The sequence below is a fragment of the Falco biarmicus genome, chromosome 2 (assembly GCF_023638135.1).
Source record: "Falco biarmicus isolate bFalBia1 chromosome 2, bFalBia1.pri, whole genome shotgun sequence".
NCBI classification, from domain to species: Eukaryota; Metazoa; Chordata; class Aves; order Falconiformes; family Falconidae; genus Falco; species Falco biarmicus.
The window spans coordinates 534,408-548,088 of record NC_079289.1 but is presented as its reverse complement, the minus strand read 5'-3'; the positions used below and the strand labels follow the sequence as shown (position 1 = coordinate 548,088).

The window sequence follows — 13,681 nt, the reverse complement described above, 5'->3', positions numbered from 1 at the left end:
CACCGGAGCCAGGGGGTGGGTGCTGGTTTTGGGGGGTGGGTGCTGGACCAGGGCAGGGGATGCCGGGCTTGGGGCAGGGCTGTGGTGGGGGTGGCTGCAGGCAGTGCCCCTTGGGGACCCCTGACTGCCCAGCCCTGCTCCAAGCCCGGGGGCTCATCCCCAGCCTCTCACTGCATGCGGGGGTCGGAGGTACCTGAAGACCTCCCCCAGCATGTCCCCCCAGCCCCACTGGAGCTGCCTCCCACACAGCTGGGGCGAGGGAGATACCCTGCTGGGCTGAGCACTGAGGCACTCGCTGCAGCGATGGGCCCAGGGGGAGCCGGCAGCCCCCAGAAAGCTGCACAGGGCTGCCAGGGCTCCCCGTGGCGGGGGTGGGCACGGGGCAAGGGGTGAGGGGGTGCAGGCAAGTGGGGTCCCCATGGGCCTGGCAATGCTGCCAGCACCAGCAGCAGGGAACTGCAGGCAGGGTTGGGGCTGGAGGAGGGGGGAAGCTCAGCTTAGCCCCCCCAGCACGGGGATGTCCAAACCTGCAGGGGGGCTGCAGAGGGCAAAGGGACATCCTCAGGCTTGGGGGGCTCACGGGTTCAGGGGATTCAGGTCTTGGGGGGGCTCAGAGGGTTCAGGGGGGCTTGGGAGACTCAGGGGCTCAGGTACTTGAGGGGCTCAGGTGTTTTAGGGGGTTCAGGGGACTCAGGGCTTGGGGGGCTTAGGGCTTGGAAGGCTTAGAGTTTGGGGGGCTCAGGCAGCTTGAGGGGCTCAGAGGAGCTCGGCTTGACGTGCAGAGTTAAACTCCATAACTTGGGGTAAGTTATAAAGCGGGTGTGTTTATTGCAGGGCCAGGTGCAAGGGGGATCGCTCCTCCTGACTTGCACACCCAGTTGTACTCACTGTAATAAGTAACTAAGGGTAATTTGCTGATCAAAGGGGTTTTTAACAAAAGGAATGATCTTGCTGCAACAGATTTGAGAATGTTTTGTCTGGTGAGAAGAGAGTTAACTGTTAACCATGAGGTGGAGATGTACCTTCTCAAGGCCAATGTTAAACCATAATCTCATGTTACTATGACAACTTTGTCTTCGTCTAGACTTCAGTGTAAAAATAGTTTAGTTTTGTAATATACAGCTTCTTGCTACGGGACTGAGAGCATAACTGTTTGCTTAAACCGGTCTTGAAGCTGAGGATAAAAGGGCTGTGTTACTTGTCGGAATTTGCGAGCCTGGATGGAGCTGTGACTCCTCGGCGGCCCAGCGCTGTGCACTGTTTGGGGTTTTTTTTGGGGTTTTTTTTTTTTTTTTTGCTTTCCTACCTTAATAAATACTTAGTGAATTTATTTTGAACTCTAGTTATTTCAAATTCAACTGTAACACTCACAATGCATATTTATACATATGTTGGTTAGTTCTGCCCAAAGTCTACAGCTACTAACTAACTACTTACTAATTATTGGTTAGTTGCTTCCTCGCTTCAATTTGAAGGTACAGTTCATTTTAACTTTACTGGGCATGCTCCCCGAGCAGGGGTTCACTCTCTTTGGGGGGGCCACTTGAGTAGGAGGTCGGGATCTCCCCCTACCACAACTATTTTAACCTCGTGCCCTCGAGCCTTACAACTTCAGCAGTTTTTCTTTTAGCACTTAGCAAGTCCTTGTCAGAAGGCTACTGATGGACATGCTTGTGGAGCTCCTCTGCGCCTGTACTGACCGTCCCTTCTGAAGCGCTGCACAGGCCGAGCTCCAGACCTTCTCGCAGCTAATGAGGCTCCTGCCTGACTGTTGATAGTTCCTGTCATCTGTGCAACTCCTGCCTGTACAGTTTTAGGCTTTTCACTGTATTTTCTCGCATCAGGCTCAGGGTCTAGGCCTTGGGGCAGCTTAGGGTTTGGGGGACTCAGGGAGGCTCAGGGTTCACAGCCCTCAGAAATCTGGGGAGCTCAGGTGGTTTGGGAGGCTCAGCGGACTCAGGGCTCATGGCTTTGGGGGGCTTTTGGGGGGCTCAGGACACCCACTGAGATCCTGGCTGCAGACGCTCTCCAGAGCCCCCTGCCCAGCTGTCCCAGGCGGCTGCAGGCAGCAGGGCCTGGCAGGCAGAGCACAGTGCTGAGGCTCCTGGGCTCAGCCCGGGGTGCTGCCTGCGCCAGGGGTGTGGGCAGGGGGCTGCCAAGTGGGAGGAGTGGGCCGAGCCCCTGGGCACCAGCCATGACTCGAAGGGCCTTAATGAGTGGGCAGGGCAGGCAGGCATGCACGCAGGGCACGCGGGGCATAGCAGGCAGGGCGTGCAGGGCAGGCCTGGCACACAGGCAGGCAGGGCATGCAGGACTCCCAGCCCAGCCCTGGCCGTGCCTCAGTTTCCCCACCCTGCTGAGCTGCCAGCTCCTCTCACCCCTGGGCCCCCCCATGGGGCCGGTGGCCCCATTCCCACCCCAGCAGCCACCCCAGCCATTTCCTGGTCCAGCTGGAGCAAAGTGGGAAGGGGAAGGCCCAGTCTTGGCATGCCATGGCCACAGCCCCACGTGGGGGCATGGGGCAACCTGGGGACACTGTGGGCATGGGGAGCACTGGGAGCACCAGGGACATTGGAGTCATTGGGAGCACTGGGGATAGAGGGGGAAACGGTACACTGTGGGCACCAGGGGCACAAGCGGAAACTAGGGACACTGGGGGCATTGGGAGCACTGGGGGCATAAGGGGAAACTGGGGACACGGGGCATTGGGAGCACTGGGGGCACAGCAGGGAACTGGGGACCTTGGGAGCACTGGGGAAAACTGGCGACATTGGGAATACTGGGGGCACTGGGAGCACTGGGGGGAACTGGGGACACAAGGTCACCGGGAGCACTGGGGGCACGGGGGAAAACTGGGGACACTGGGGGCATTGGGAGCACTGGGGGCACAGCATGGAACTGGGGACATTGGGAATACTAGGGGCACTGGGAGCACTGGGGGTACTAGGAGCCCCGCCGCCCTGCGCGCCCCCCACGCTCCCGGCACGCTCCCTCCCGGGGCGCGCGCCCCCGCCCCCGTGCCCGTGGTTGGCACCGCCCCCGCCCGCGTGACGCCGCGACGTGACACCGCCCAGCGCGCGCTCCCGGCGGAGGGCGCGGCGCGGAGGGGGAGGGCGGGACCTGCGCGCCTGCGCACTCCTCCGTCCCCGCCCCCGCCTCCCGACCCCGCGCGCTGATTGGTTGCCCTTCACGTGACGGCGGCGCCTTTAAGGCGGGGCGGGCCAGTCCTCGGCCCTTCTTTTTCCATTGGCCGCCCTCCTGCCACGTGACGGGATGTCGGGTCACGGGATTGGCCGGGGGAGCGCCGCGGCTCCGCCCGCCGCGCGCTCACGTGATCGGTGCGGCGCGGGCCCGTGCGGGTGGGGTGCGGGCGCGGCGGCCCTGCTGCGCCTCGGCATGGGCTGCTGCTACAGCAGCGAGGCCTCGGCCTCCGACCAGGTGGGCCCCGCGCCGGGGGGGGAGGGCGGGGGGTCTGCGGGCCGGCGGGGGCCGAGACGAGTATTGCTGGGCGGGGCGGGGGGAAGCGGCGCTACCGGCCCTGCTTCCGGAGCGGAGGGTTCCCCTTGGCCGGGGCGGGGCGAGCCGGACCGAACGGCGGGTCTCCGTCCCGAGGGGGGCGGGCCTGGGGGTGTCCGCCTGCCTCCGCCGGGGTGGGCTGCGGGCAGCGCCTGCTCCCCCCCCACCCCGCGGGGACGGGCCTCAGGAGTCCGTGACAGCCGTGGGGCCTGCATCCGCGGCCCGCTGCCGGCGCCTGACAGCCTTCCTCGCTCCTGCCGGCCCCGCTGCGGGGTGTGTGGGGTCTGACCCCACCGCCGCCTGGGTCCCGCTGCGGTGCTGCCCGGCCCGCAGGCCCTGGGCAGGCTGCCGGCGTGGTGCCTGGTGATGTCGCCGGCGTGACAGCGGCAGGAGAAGGGGAGGCCGGTGACCCTGGCCTGGCTTCACCCCGCCCCCGGTGCGGGGCAGGCCTGAGCCGTTGCTCGTGGCTCCTCGGTGCTGCATCTGCTGGTTCCACAGCCACGGGTGACAGTCCCTAAAGAAACCTGCGGGGTGCTGGGGCCGTGCCCCTTGCCGCCCAGCCCCTTTCCCTGGCGCTGCCCTCCTGCCGTTATTTCTGCTTTGCAGAGGCCCTTTGGAAGCAGCCCCGGTGCTTGCCCTCCACCCTGGTAAATTTGTGGTGGCCGGTTTCCCCCTGTGCCTGCGACCATCTGTCCCTGTGGGTGCTACCTCCCTGCTGGTGTCCCATTGTGGGGTATGGCCCTTCCCTGGCCCCACAGAGCCAGGGCTGGCCTCTCTCCTAGAACAGTCTACAGGAGCTTCTCCTGCCCACAGTCATCTTTGTGTCTCCCGTTCCTTGAGTTTCTCTTGCTGTTCTAGTGCACACAGCCAGATGCAGTGTCCCTGGGGCTGCGTGGGAGGAGTGGGGGGCTTGATGGATGGGGCAAGAGGAGCCCCCCACCCCTGGCCCTGCATGCCCTGTACCGATGCAGGTTTAAGCCCAGGGTCCCAAACAGTCACAGTGCTGGTGGGAACGGTGCCAGGTTTTCCTTCCTGGGACAGTGTGACTGTCCCCACTGGTGCCTCTTGCTGAGGAGCTGCTGCAAAATTGGGGCTGTCACCTGTCCCGCAGAAACTTAATCCGCAGCTGCAGTGTGGGCAGCCCCTGCCTGTGCCCTGCCAGGGAGCTCGTCTGTGACAGCTTGTCCCTGGGGGAGCCTAGCCTGCGACCAAGCCGTGGTGCTCTCTGGCATGGGCTGTGGGGAAGGGGAGAGGCCTGGCTGGAGGAGTGCAGCAGCGTTTCCCAGCAGGAGGAAGGGGAGAGAGAGCTGCTGGTCAGGGAGGAGCTGAAGATGCCACTGACAGGGCATGCAGAGGAGTGACTGCACTCCTCACTCACCCTGGGATGCTGCGTATCCTGCTCTCCTGGTTACTTACGCCTATCAGTGCCCTGCCAGGCTCTTCTAGTTCCTGCCTTGCTGCTTGGCCAAGCCAGAGGATTAAGGCCTGAGCTACCACTCTGCACTCCCTGGGCTGAAGCTGGGGAGGGATGTGCCCTGCGGCTCTGCTCTGTTGAGAGCCCCTTCTGGGCACCCCCAGCCCCACAGTGCCCCTGGGCTGCAGCTGGTGGGGTTCACATGGCCCAGATAAGCACCGGCAGACACAAAAGTCTGGCAGGGATCTTTCTGGCCCTCAGCTGGGCAATGAGACTGTGGTAGGTTCTGTGTAGGCCAGTTGAGCATGCGCTGGGCATGTCCTAATTAGCCACCAGGTTTTGGGCAGGTCAGCGCTGGTGCATTGAGCAGGCAGTTGGGATCCTTTGAGGGGACGCATGCTGCCTGGCCATGGGGTGCTAGGTGTGTTGGCTTGCCCAAGGGGGCAGGCAGGGCTGTAGGCTCCTGTCTAGGATTAGCTACTCTAAATGTGCTGCCACCACACTACCTGATTTCAGCTGTGCTTCCTCCCTTTGTGGCACAGGAGGCTTTGGCTGGGAAAAAGCAAAGGGATCTGGAAAGAGGAGCCTGGATGTCACCTTAGCAGAGCCAGGGCTGTGCTGGGGTTATGCTGGGATGTGCAGGGAGTCCTCCCGGCAGGCTGATGGCAAGACTTGCATTGTCCTATGAGGTGAAAGCTGCTGGCACAAAGGAGCTGGGGCTGATTCTCCTCTTGCCTTTTCCCCAGGAAGAAGAGACGAAGCGGCTGCTGGAACCGGCGTCCAGCCCTCCCAACAAGGTGCTGAATGGAGCAGAGCAGAGCTACCACAACCTCCCATCAGCGCGCACAGATGAGCAGGCCATGCTGTCCTCCATCCTCGCCAAAACGGCCATGTAAGCCTTGTGCCGTAACCACCTCAGTGCTGCAGCATGATGGGGTGGGCAGGTGCCGTGGCCAGGCAGGCAGGATGTCTTGGGAACTAGCGATGACTGTGGGACATGGCAGCTTTGTCGGGGGTCTGCCTGCAACTGGCTGTAGGTGCTGAGAGAAAGGGGGGAGCTCTGGCAGTGGCTGCCTGTGGACAACCTCCTACCTCTGATTTGAGCCCCATGGGGGTGCAGAAATGAGACCTCGGGTGTGAGGTGACCCCTCGGCTGCTCAGCTGGGAAAGCGAGTCCTTGGGTATGCAGAGAGGGGGACTGGGTGGCACCAGCACTGGGGATGGGGTGTTCTGTCCTCTCCAGGGAGGTTGACCCTGAACATGGTGGGGGAAATGTGGGGTGGGGGCTGTGCCCTGCCTGTCTGACGGGGGGGCTTTGGGTTGCGTATGGGCCCTGCCTGGCACAGAGGGGCCAGTGGCAACTGGTATGTGTGTGACACGTGGTGTCACAGCAGCCCTGAGTGCTACTCTGCTTGTGGGTGGGGGGGGAAGGTGTGGGGCATGCGGCCAGGCTGTGGCATGGACCTGGGTGAGTGTCCAGCTCCTCTCTGAGCCCGGGGCCTGGTACCAGGGCTCTCAGGATGGCTGCCAAACGCTTAATCCTCATAGCCCTTATGGCATGGTGAAGCCTCCTTCCCCATGTGGCTGTGTGCCGAGGTCCGCAGGGTACAGGCCAGCCCACACCGCAGGAGGCTGTGGACCAAAGCCCCCAGCACTCTGTGCCTTTGGCTGCATCGGCCTCGGGGCAGTTGCAGGCAAATAGTCTTGGTGTTTCCTTCCCAGCAAGAAGCTGCTCCAGCCTGGCACACTGGTGTCCAGCTGGCTGCATCCATGCTGTGAGTCTGGCCTCCTAACAGTCCCAGGCTGTTCATCTTAGGGAGCTGAAGTCCTAGCACCTTCACTGGAGGGTGCTTAGTTTGCCTGAGATGCGGAGGGGGCTCGGGGGGAGTGACAAGCCTGCAGTGGGACCTGCTGTCTTGTGTCTCCACAGCAACATCATCGACGTGTCAGCAGCTGATTCCCAGGGCATGGAGCAGCACGAGTACATGGACAGAGCCAGGCAGTACAGGTGGGACCTGCCCTGCTCCCTTGGGATGCTTGCAGCCCCTCAAAGCTGTGTCCCCAGGCCAGGCCTTGGGGGTTTGGCTTTGGGAGAGTAAACTCAGTGTGTCACAGGGCTCCCTGCATCCAGGGAGGTGGTGCTTGGCCTCGCTCCTCTTCTCCACCCCCTGGCACTGCTGGGTGAGGCCCGTGGCGGTGTCAGTGGGCAGAGGCCTCGTCCCGGCTACGGGCTTGGCAAGGGCAGCCACGCACAAAGGGCTCCTGTGTTTCCTCCTGGCACTCAGAGCAGATGGCGTGTAGCTGGATGTGATTGCTCCCCGCTTGAAAGGCGCCTGTGTTGGAGAGCTGGAAGCTCCCTTATCCTCCTACATCGGGGGTTGGAGAGGGGATGGATGCTGGGAGTGATGCAGCGCGGCTCTCCCTGGTTCCCTCTTGGTGGTGCTTGTGCCTGGAAATGCAGCACGCATCTTCTGCTGAACCTGGGTCTCCCAGTGTCCCGTTGCTCCCTGCGGCAGGCTGGCGTGCTCCTTGCCGGTGCCAGTGCTGACCCTAGCTGCTCTCCCTACCGCAGCACGCGCCTGGCCATGCTGAGCAACAACCTGACGCACTGGAAGAAGCTCCCGCTGCTGCCGTCTCTGACCAACCAACCGCACCAAGTACTCGCCAGTGACCCCGTCCCCTTTGCAGACCTGCAGCAGGTGAGAGGGGCTGGGGGGAGCTCTGCCCTACAGCTGCTTCCTGGCCCCACCTTGATGTTCCATGAAGATGTGGGAGCTGAAGTGTCCTGGTCCTGTAGAAGCAGTGCTGTCTCCACTCGCTGGGAGCCCTGGCAATTGTGGCAGCGACTGTTTCAGTTCGTCTGCGGCCGCCTGGCTGTGCTGGAGATCCCAGGCAGGTCCTGGTGGCCCCTTCTGTCTTTAGCTTGGTGCATCTTCGCCAGAGGAGCACAGGCACCGTGGGCTTGAGCATGGGCTGTGCCAGGGCTCCGGTGAGTGTGGTGCTGGGAGTCATAGTGCTGGTGGGCAATGCAGAAACATCCCAAGTTTCAGGCAGCCCTGTAAGGGCTTGTTAGTGCTGAAGGCAAAGCCCAGTCACACATCTCTAGAGCAGTAACTGCATGCAGGTTGCGGCTCTGTACTCCTTCCAGTCCCTTCAGAACATCATTTACAGCAGGAGGGTGTTTTGCAGCACAGACAGCTTTGCTCCCAGGGAGACCTCCTGCTGCTTTAAGGAGGGGGCTGCTGGGGAAACACTCTTTCCTCAGAGGCAGGAGCTGCCACTTTAGCACTGGCGAGGCCCAGGTTTGTTGGCAGGCTGGCTGTCCCTGTTCCCTGCTGGCAAGGGCTGGTTCTTAAACCATATGCCAGTTCTCAGAGTGACGGGACTTGAAAGCTGCGGCTTTCCTGCTGGCTGTGGGGCTGGCTGAGGTGTTGTGGCTTCTGCCAGCACCTGGGAGCAGCCCAGTACAAAAACCTCGCTGCAGCTTGTTCTGCTCATCGAGCTTCCTCCTTACCCGGGGCATTTGAGTATTGAAGGATGCAGGGAGAGGAGACTGTCCCTGTGCTGCCAAAAACCCCTTCCCAAAGGCAGACAGGCTGGTATCCAGGCATGTCCCAGCAAGCAGAGCAGCCCTGCCAAGGGACCTCCCAGGGTGGGACATAGCCAGGCCTGAGCTTGTGGAGGCAGGAAGGAGCTGCCGGCAGGCAGGATTCTGCCAGTCGGCCTCTGTCTTGCTCTTTCTGCCAGGCTGGATCTTGGGAACAGCTGTGGGTCCTGCTCAGAGGGCACGTTCTCCCACTGTGGCAAGCTCACCTGCCTGTACTTACCTGCAGCGAGCCGCTGTGCCAGGAGCTGCCCAGGCAGCCCAGCTTTCCCGTTGACTGTGGGGTGGACTGAGATGTCATGGCTTCTCCCAGGGACAGGGCTGACTTAGGGACAGGTCTGGCCCTGCTGGCACAGCCTCCACTCTGAGAACAAAAGCCTGGTTTTAGGGTTTTGAAAGCATTTTGACCCGGAGCCCTGCGTCGGGGAGGGGGCTGCTGCTGCAGTGTCTCCCTGGGGCACAGCCCTGCCCCAGTGCAGCCCTGGCAACAGGGACCTTTGGGGAGCGCAAATGTTCCCTGTCCTGCGGGTGGGCTGGCACCGCCAGGGGTGGGAGGGCTGCAGGGTGGGGGGTGCTTCCCCCTCCTGTCCTGCTTCTGAGCAATGTTAAACACCTGGGGCTGGTGCCCCGCTGCTGTGGCATGTGCTGGGGCCTCCAGGCCTGCTGCTCTGTGGGCTTTTCTTTGGGATAACCATGCTCGCCAGAGCTGACGCTGGCTGCTACGCTTGCACCCACAGGTGTCCCGGATAGCTGCCTACGCCTTCAGCGCACTCTCACAGATCCGCGTTGACGCCAAAGAAGAACTGGTTGTACAGTTTGGCATCCCCTGAGCCCACCCCACAGCACCACAGCTTCACCGATTTTTGGGTTGCTTTTTGTTTTTTCCCCTTCCTTGTCTTTTTTGTTTGTTTCTTTTCCTTTCTCCTCTCCTTCCCTCCCTCCCCATGGCACCACAACAGAACTTGTACAGACACCCGATTTCCTACTATTCACCAAGATGCCCATTGCCGGCATGTCAGCCCTGCAGCGGTACCTGCTGGTGCTGCTCAGAGGCTTTCTCCTCCTCTTCCTCATGGGTGGGTGTGTGTGGGGAGGGGGCTGCATTTTGCCAGACGCCACATTGCACAGGGATGACCACAAAGGGAATGCCAACGCGGGGGCACCCCGGCACGGGTCAGCACCATGTGCCGTATCGCTGAGAAGGGTGGGCAGGAACCAAGGGGTGCCAGAGTCAGGCTGCTGCAGATGTGACTCTCTGCGTGGGACTTAGTGGCGTCTGACACCCTTTCTACTCATTTTTACATGTTTGGACCTTTATTTTGGTTTTTTTTAATTATTATTTTTGGCCACAGTAGATAAAATCATGTTTATCCAGCACCTGTCTCCGTTGTTCTGCACCAACCGCAGCGTGGATGCAGTGGGAGAGCCCTGGGGGAGCTGTGCTGACACCCATGTCCCCCTGCCCTTCCTGGGAGCAGGTACAGGGGGTTTGGGGAAGGATGTGCCCCTGTTAAGGGACAGGACTTGCTTTTCTGTGTTCTGGTTATGGAGTTTGCTCTGTGCTCTGGATAAAGTCCCTGGAGCCTTCCTCTAATCTCCCAGCTGGTTACTGGGACCCACTGGACCAGCTTCTGGCAAATGCTCTGGGGGTGGGCAGGGTGTGCTGATGCCCCCAGCCCCATACAGCAAGACAGGGTGAGCTGGGGCTGGAGGCAGCTCTGGACAGCTGCTGGTGGTACAGGGAGGCTGGGGGGGCTTTCTGGTGTCTCCGTCCATCCCAGCGTGTGGGATCAGATGTGGCCCCATGGCTTCTCCCCACTCTTGGGGCTGAGCAGAGCGGCATGTGGGAGCTGCAAGGTCCGGTTGTGCCACCCAGGTATGCCATAGGGTAGGGGGCTGAGCGTGGCTGCACCGCTGCCAGTGCATCCCCATACCTCTGGGCAGTCCTGTGCCACCGCTAGCCCTTGTGTTGCTGTCTGGGTCTGATCTGTGGGGTGGGGTCCACCTCCATGGCTACCCCAGGGTCCTATTTTGTAGAAAACAACTGCATGAGCCGCTGTCTGCCTCTGTCAGCAGCTCGGGGGAGAGGGTCCTCCAGTACAGAAGGGGTTTGGAGGCTCCTGTGGGGGGAGCGGGGACCTTGCTGGACCCACCCTGGATGGAGCTGATGCAGCTGAAGTTGGGGAGGGGTGAGCTAGGGGGTCCGCCTGGGCTGGCATCGCCCACTGTGGGGCAGGGCCCTTCCTGTGTGGTGCTATGGGGCAGAGTGGGCCTGCACCAACCCTGGGGTTCCTGCAGGTAACCCCCACGCACATCCACACATGTCCCTACCCTGCCCTGGGCCTCTGTGTGTTACCAAAAATTGCAACCAAGAAAATTCTCCAAATCAAACGATAGTTTAGAAAGCTGATGGCAGTTTATTGCACTGCTGGATGCACAGGGGAGATTTCCTCCTAGCGTGCACACCGAGCTGCTTGAGGACACGTTATATACAGCAGAGCCCTTGCACATCCAGCATGCATGATACATTCATTTTCATTCACGCACAGGGCTGGTTACAAGTGTCTCACTTCTCGTGCAAACTAGTGCGCACCCTCAGGCAGTGCTGCTGAAGGTGTTTATTGAGGGCGCATCTCCCCAAGCGGGGGCTGCCCTCTCTCGGGGGCCATGTGAGTCCGAGGTCGCGATCTCCCACTGCCACAGTCACCTTCGCCCTACTTTCGACCAACTTTCTGGGGGTTGCAAGGCCTTATCGGCTGCTCTCCCCTCGGGGCCAGAACTTCCTCACTCAGAGGCTTCTTCCTGCATAACTTCTGTGGCATACGAGGCACGGACCTTGCAAGGGTTGTGAGGCAAAGACATTTATTGTTACTTAGTTACAGCTTTTATAATTTATACTCTGTACGTGCGCTGCTAAAAGCTTTATTATTTCTGAAGCTCTACTGTCCATGCACCCAGCCCCTGCTCACTACAGGCGACTCTGCTGTTCCCTTATCCTCTAGAGGTGAGATCACGTTCCCCCTTGTTTCTGTCTCATCCAGGTTTATTCTCATACTCCCTCAAAGTTATTTACATCTTTGCTGCAGGATCAGAGCTGCACATCGTCAAAGCAAGGCCACAGCTGCACATTATCACTGTCAAACACCACACTGTTTTCGTTCCCTACAAAACTGGACAACCGAGATCTTTTCCCCGTCCGTTCCTTCCCCCCCCCCCCCCCCGCTTCCCAAGGCTGCCCCCCTCGATTAGAAGCCCCTTCGTTTGTCGCTTCCAACAGCTTTAGAGAGTCAGCTCGGCCTCAGCGTTGTGCCCCGGTCTCTGTAACGCACAGCTACACACTGCAGCAGAGCGTGGTCATCTGGAGTTCAGAGCAGGCGTGTGCCCTGCCCCGGTCCCTTGTGCGAACCAGCCCCCTGAGCGTGGGTCCCAGGCCAGAGATCCCCTGGGTCCCATCCGCGTTGGGAGCTGACGGCCCCCCAGGACCCCCTGCCCCCAAGAAACCCCCTCCTGGTGGCCTGCCAGCCCTGGGCCCCCTCCAGGTGCCCGTTCCTACGCGTGTCCCTGACCCCGACGGGAGTCCCGGCCCCTCTGCCTCACAGGGACACCTCACAGGATCCCCTCGCAGGGACCCCTCACAGGGACCCCTCACAGGGACCCCTCGCAGGGACACCTCGCAGGGACCCCTCACAGGGACACCTCGCAGGATCCCCTCACAGGGACACCTCGCAGGATGCCCTCACAGGGACACCTTGCAGGATCCCCTCGCAGGGACCCCTCGCAGGGACACCTCGCAGGATCCCCTCGCAGGGACCCCTCACAGGGACACCTCGCAGGATCCCCTCACAGGGACCCCTCACAGGGACACCTTGCAGGATCCCCTCACAGCGACACCTCACAGGATCCCCTCACAGGATCTCCTCAGAGGGACCCTCACAGGGACCCCCTCACAGGATCTCCTCAGAGGGACCCTCACAGGGACCCCTCACAGTAAGCCCTCGCAGGGACACCTCACAGGGACCTCGCATCAGTGGCCGCCCCGTGCCCGGCCCAGAGGCCATGGGCAGACCCTGGAACACCGGAGGGTCCCTCTGACCATCAGGAAACGCTGCTCCCTGCGCGCGTGCCCGAGCCCTGGCAGCAGCTGCCCACTTTATGCGATACTGTAAAGTCAGTCACGGAGAAAAGCTAAGACTGGATTTGAAGTTTAGCCCCTCCGCCTCACGCCCGGTCCCGTATCGGCCTGGAGCCCCCCCCCCACGTGTCCCCGTACCCTCACAGGGGCGCCCCTTCCCGCGGCTTCACGCCGGCCCCGGTCCTGCTGCAGGGGGCCCCGCGGGTGTCCCCGAACCCGTCGCGGGAGCAACCCCCCCCCCCCGCCGTTGCCATGCAACGTTCTCCCGGCGTTCCAAGCGGCTAAGGCGAGACTCGGCCCGCGCACAGCGGCCGCTGGGATTTGTAGTCCCCCCCGTCACTCTCGCACCCGCCGCGCGTTCCGCCCCGGCAGCAGCCAATGGTGAGGCGGCGGGGGCGGGCCCTGGTATTTCAACCGCAGCGGCGGCAGCTGGGGCTCAGTGCGCGGCTCGCCGAGCGGCCGTTCCCGCTTCGTTCCGGCGTCGGCGGGGTCTTGGCCGCTCTGCCGCTGGGGCTCCGTGGAGGGCCCCCTGGCCGTCGCTGCCGTGTGCCAGCCCCGCACCGAGCACGGCTGCGAGCCACGTTGGCGCTTTGCCGGAGGAAGACCTGAGCCTACAGCCTGCCCGCAGCCGTGTGCCCGGCTGCTGCGGCCCCTTCCCCGCGCCGTCCCCGGCTGACCGCGGCTTCACCTCCCCAGCCGGTAAGAAAAGCTTCGGGGCGAGTCCCGCTCGGTCCGCGTGGCCAGAGCCCTGCGGCGGCTCCGAGCCGGGGTCCTGCCGCGCCGCGTTCTCACGTCTCGCCCGCCCGCGGCCGATCCTCCGTCTCCGGCCGAGCTCAGCGGTGTCCCTTTCCCGGGAGACGGGGGACCCAGCTGGGGTACGGTGGCTCCTGGGGGTCTTCCTTCAGTTCCCGGCTGCTTGCACGCACACACACTCCGCTTTATCCAGCGGTGTGTGATGGCCGTGCCCCCCCGGGGCTGCTCCTGCTGCCCCTGGAGCCGGTTTAGAACTTTCTCC

General features: G+C 62.1%; 1 protein-coding gene across 1 annotated transcript; it reads left to right on the top strand.

Annotated features, from left to right (window-relative positions):
- The first annotated feature begins 3,282 nt into the window (after positions 1-3,282).
- Positions 3,283-9,909, top strand: LAMTOR1 (late endosomal/lysosomal adaptor, MAPK and MTOR activator 1). The gene is made up of 5 exons (XM_056329582.1): positions 3,283-3,438; positions 5,677-5,822; positions 6,861-6,938; positions 7,503-7,629; positions 9,272-9,909. The coding sequence occupies exons 1-5, from the start codon at positions 3,397-3,399 to the stop codon at positions 9,362-9,364; spliced, it is 486 nt and encodes a 161-aa protein (XP_056185557.1). The 5' UTR covers positions 3,283-3,396; the 3' UTR covers positions 9,365-9,909.
- The last annotated feature ends 3,772 nt before the right edge of the window (positions 9,910-13,681 follow it).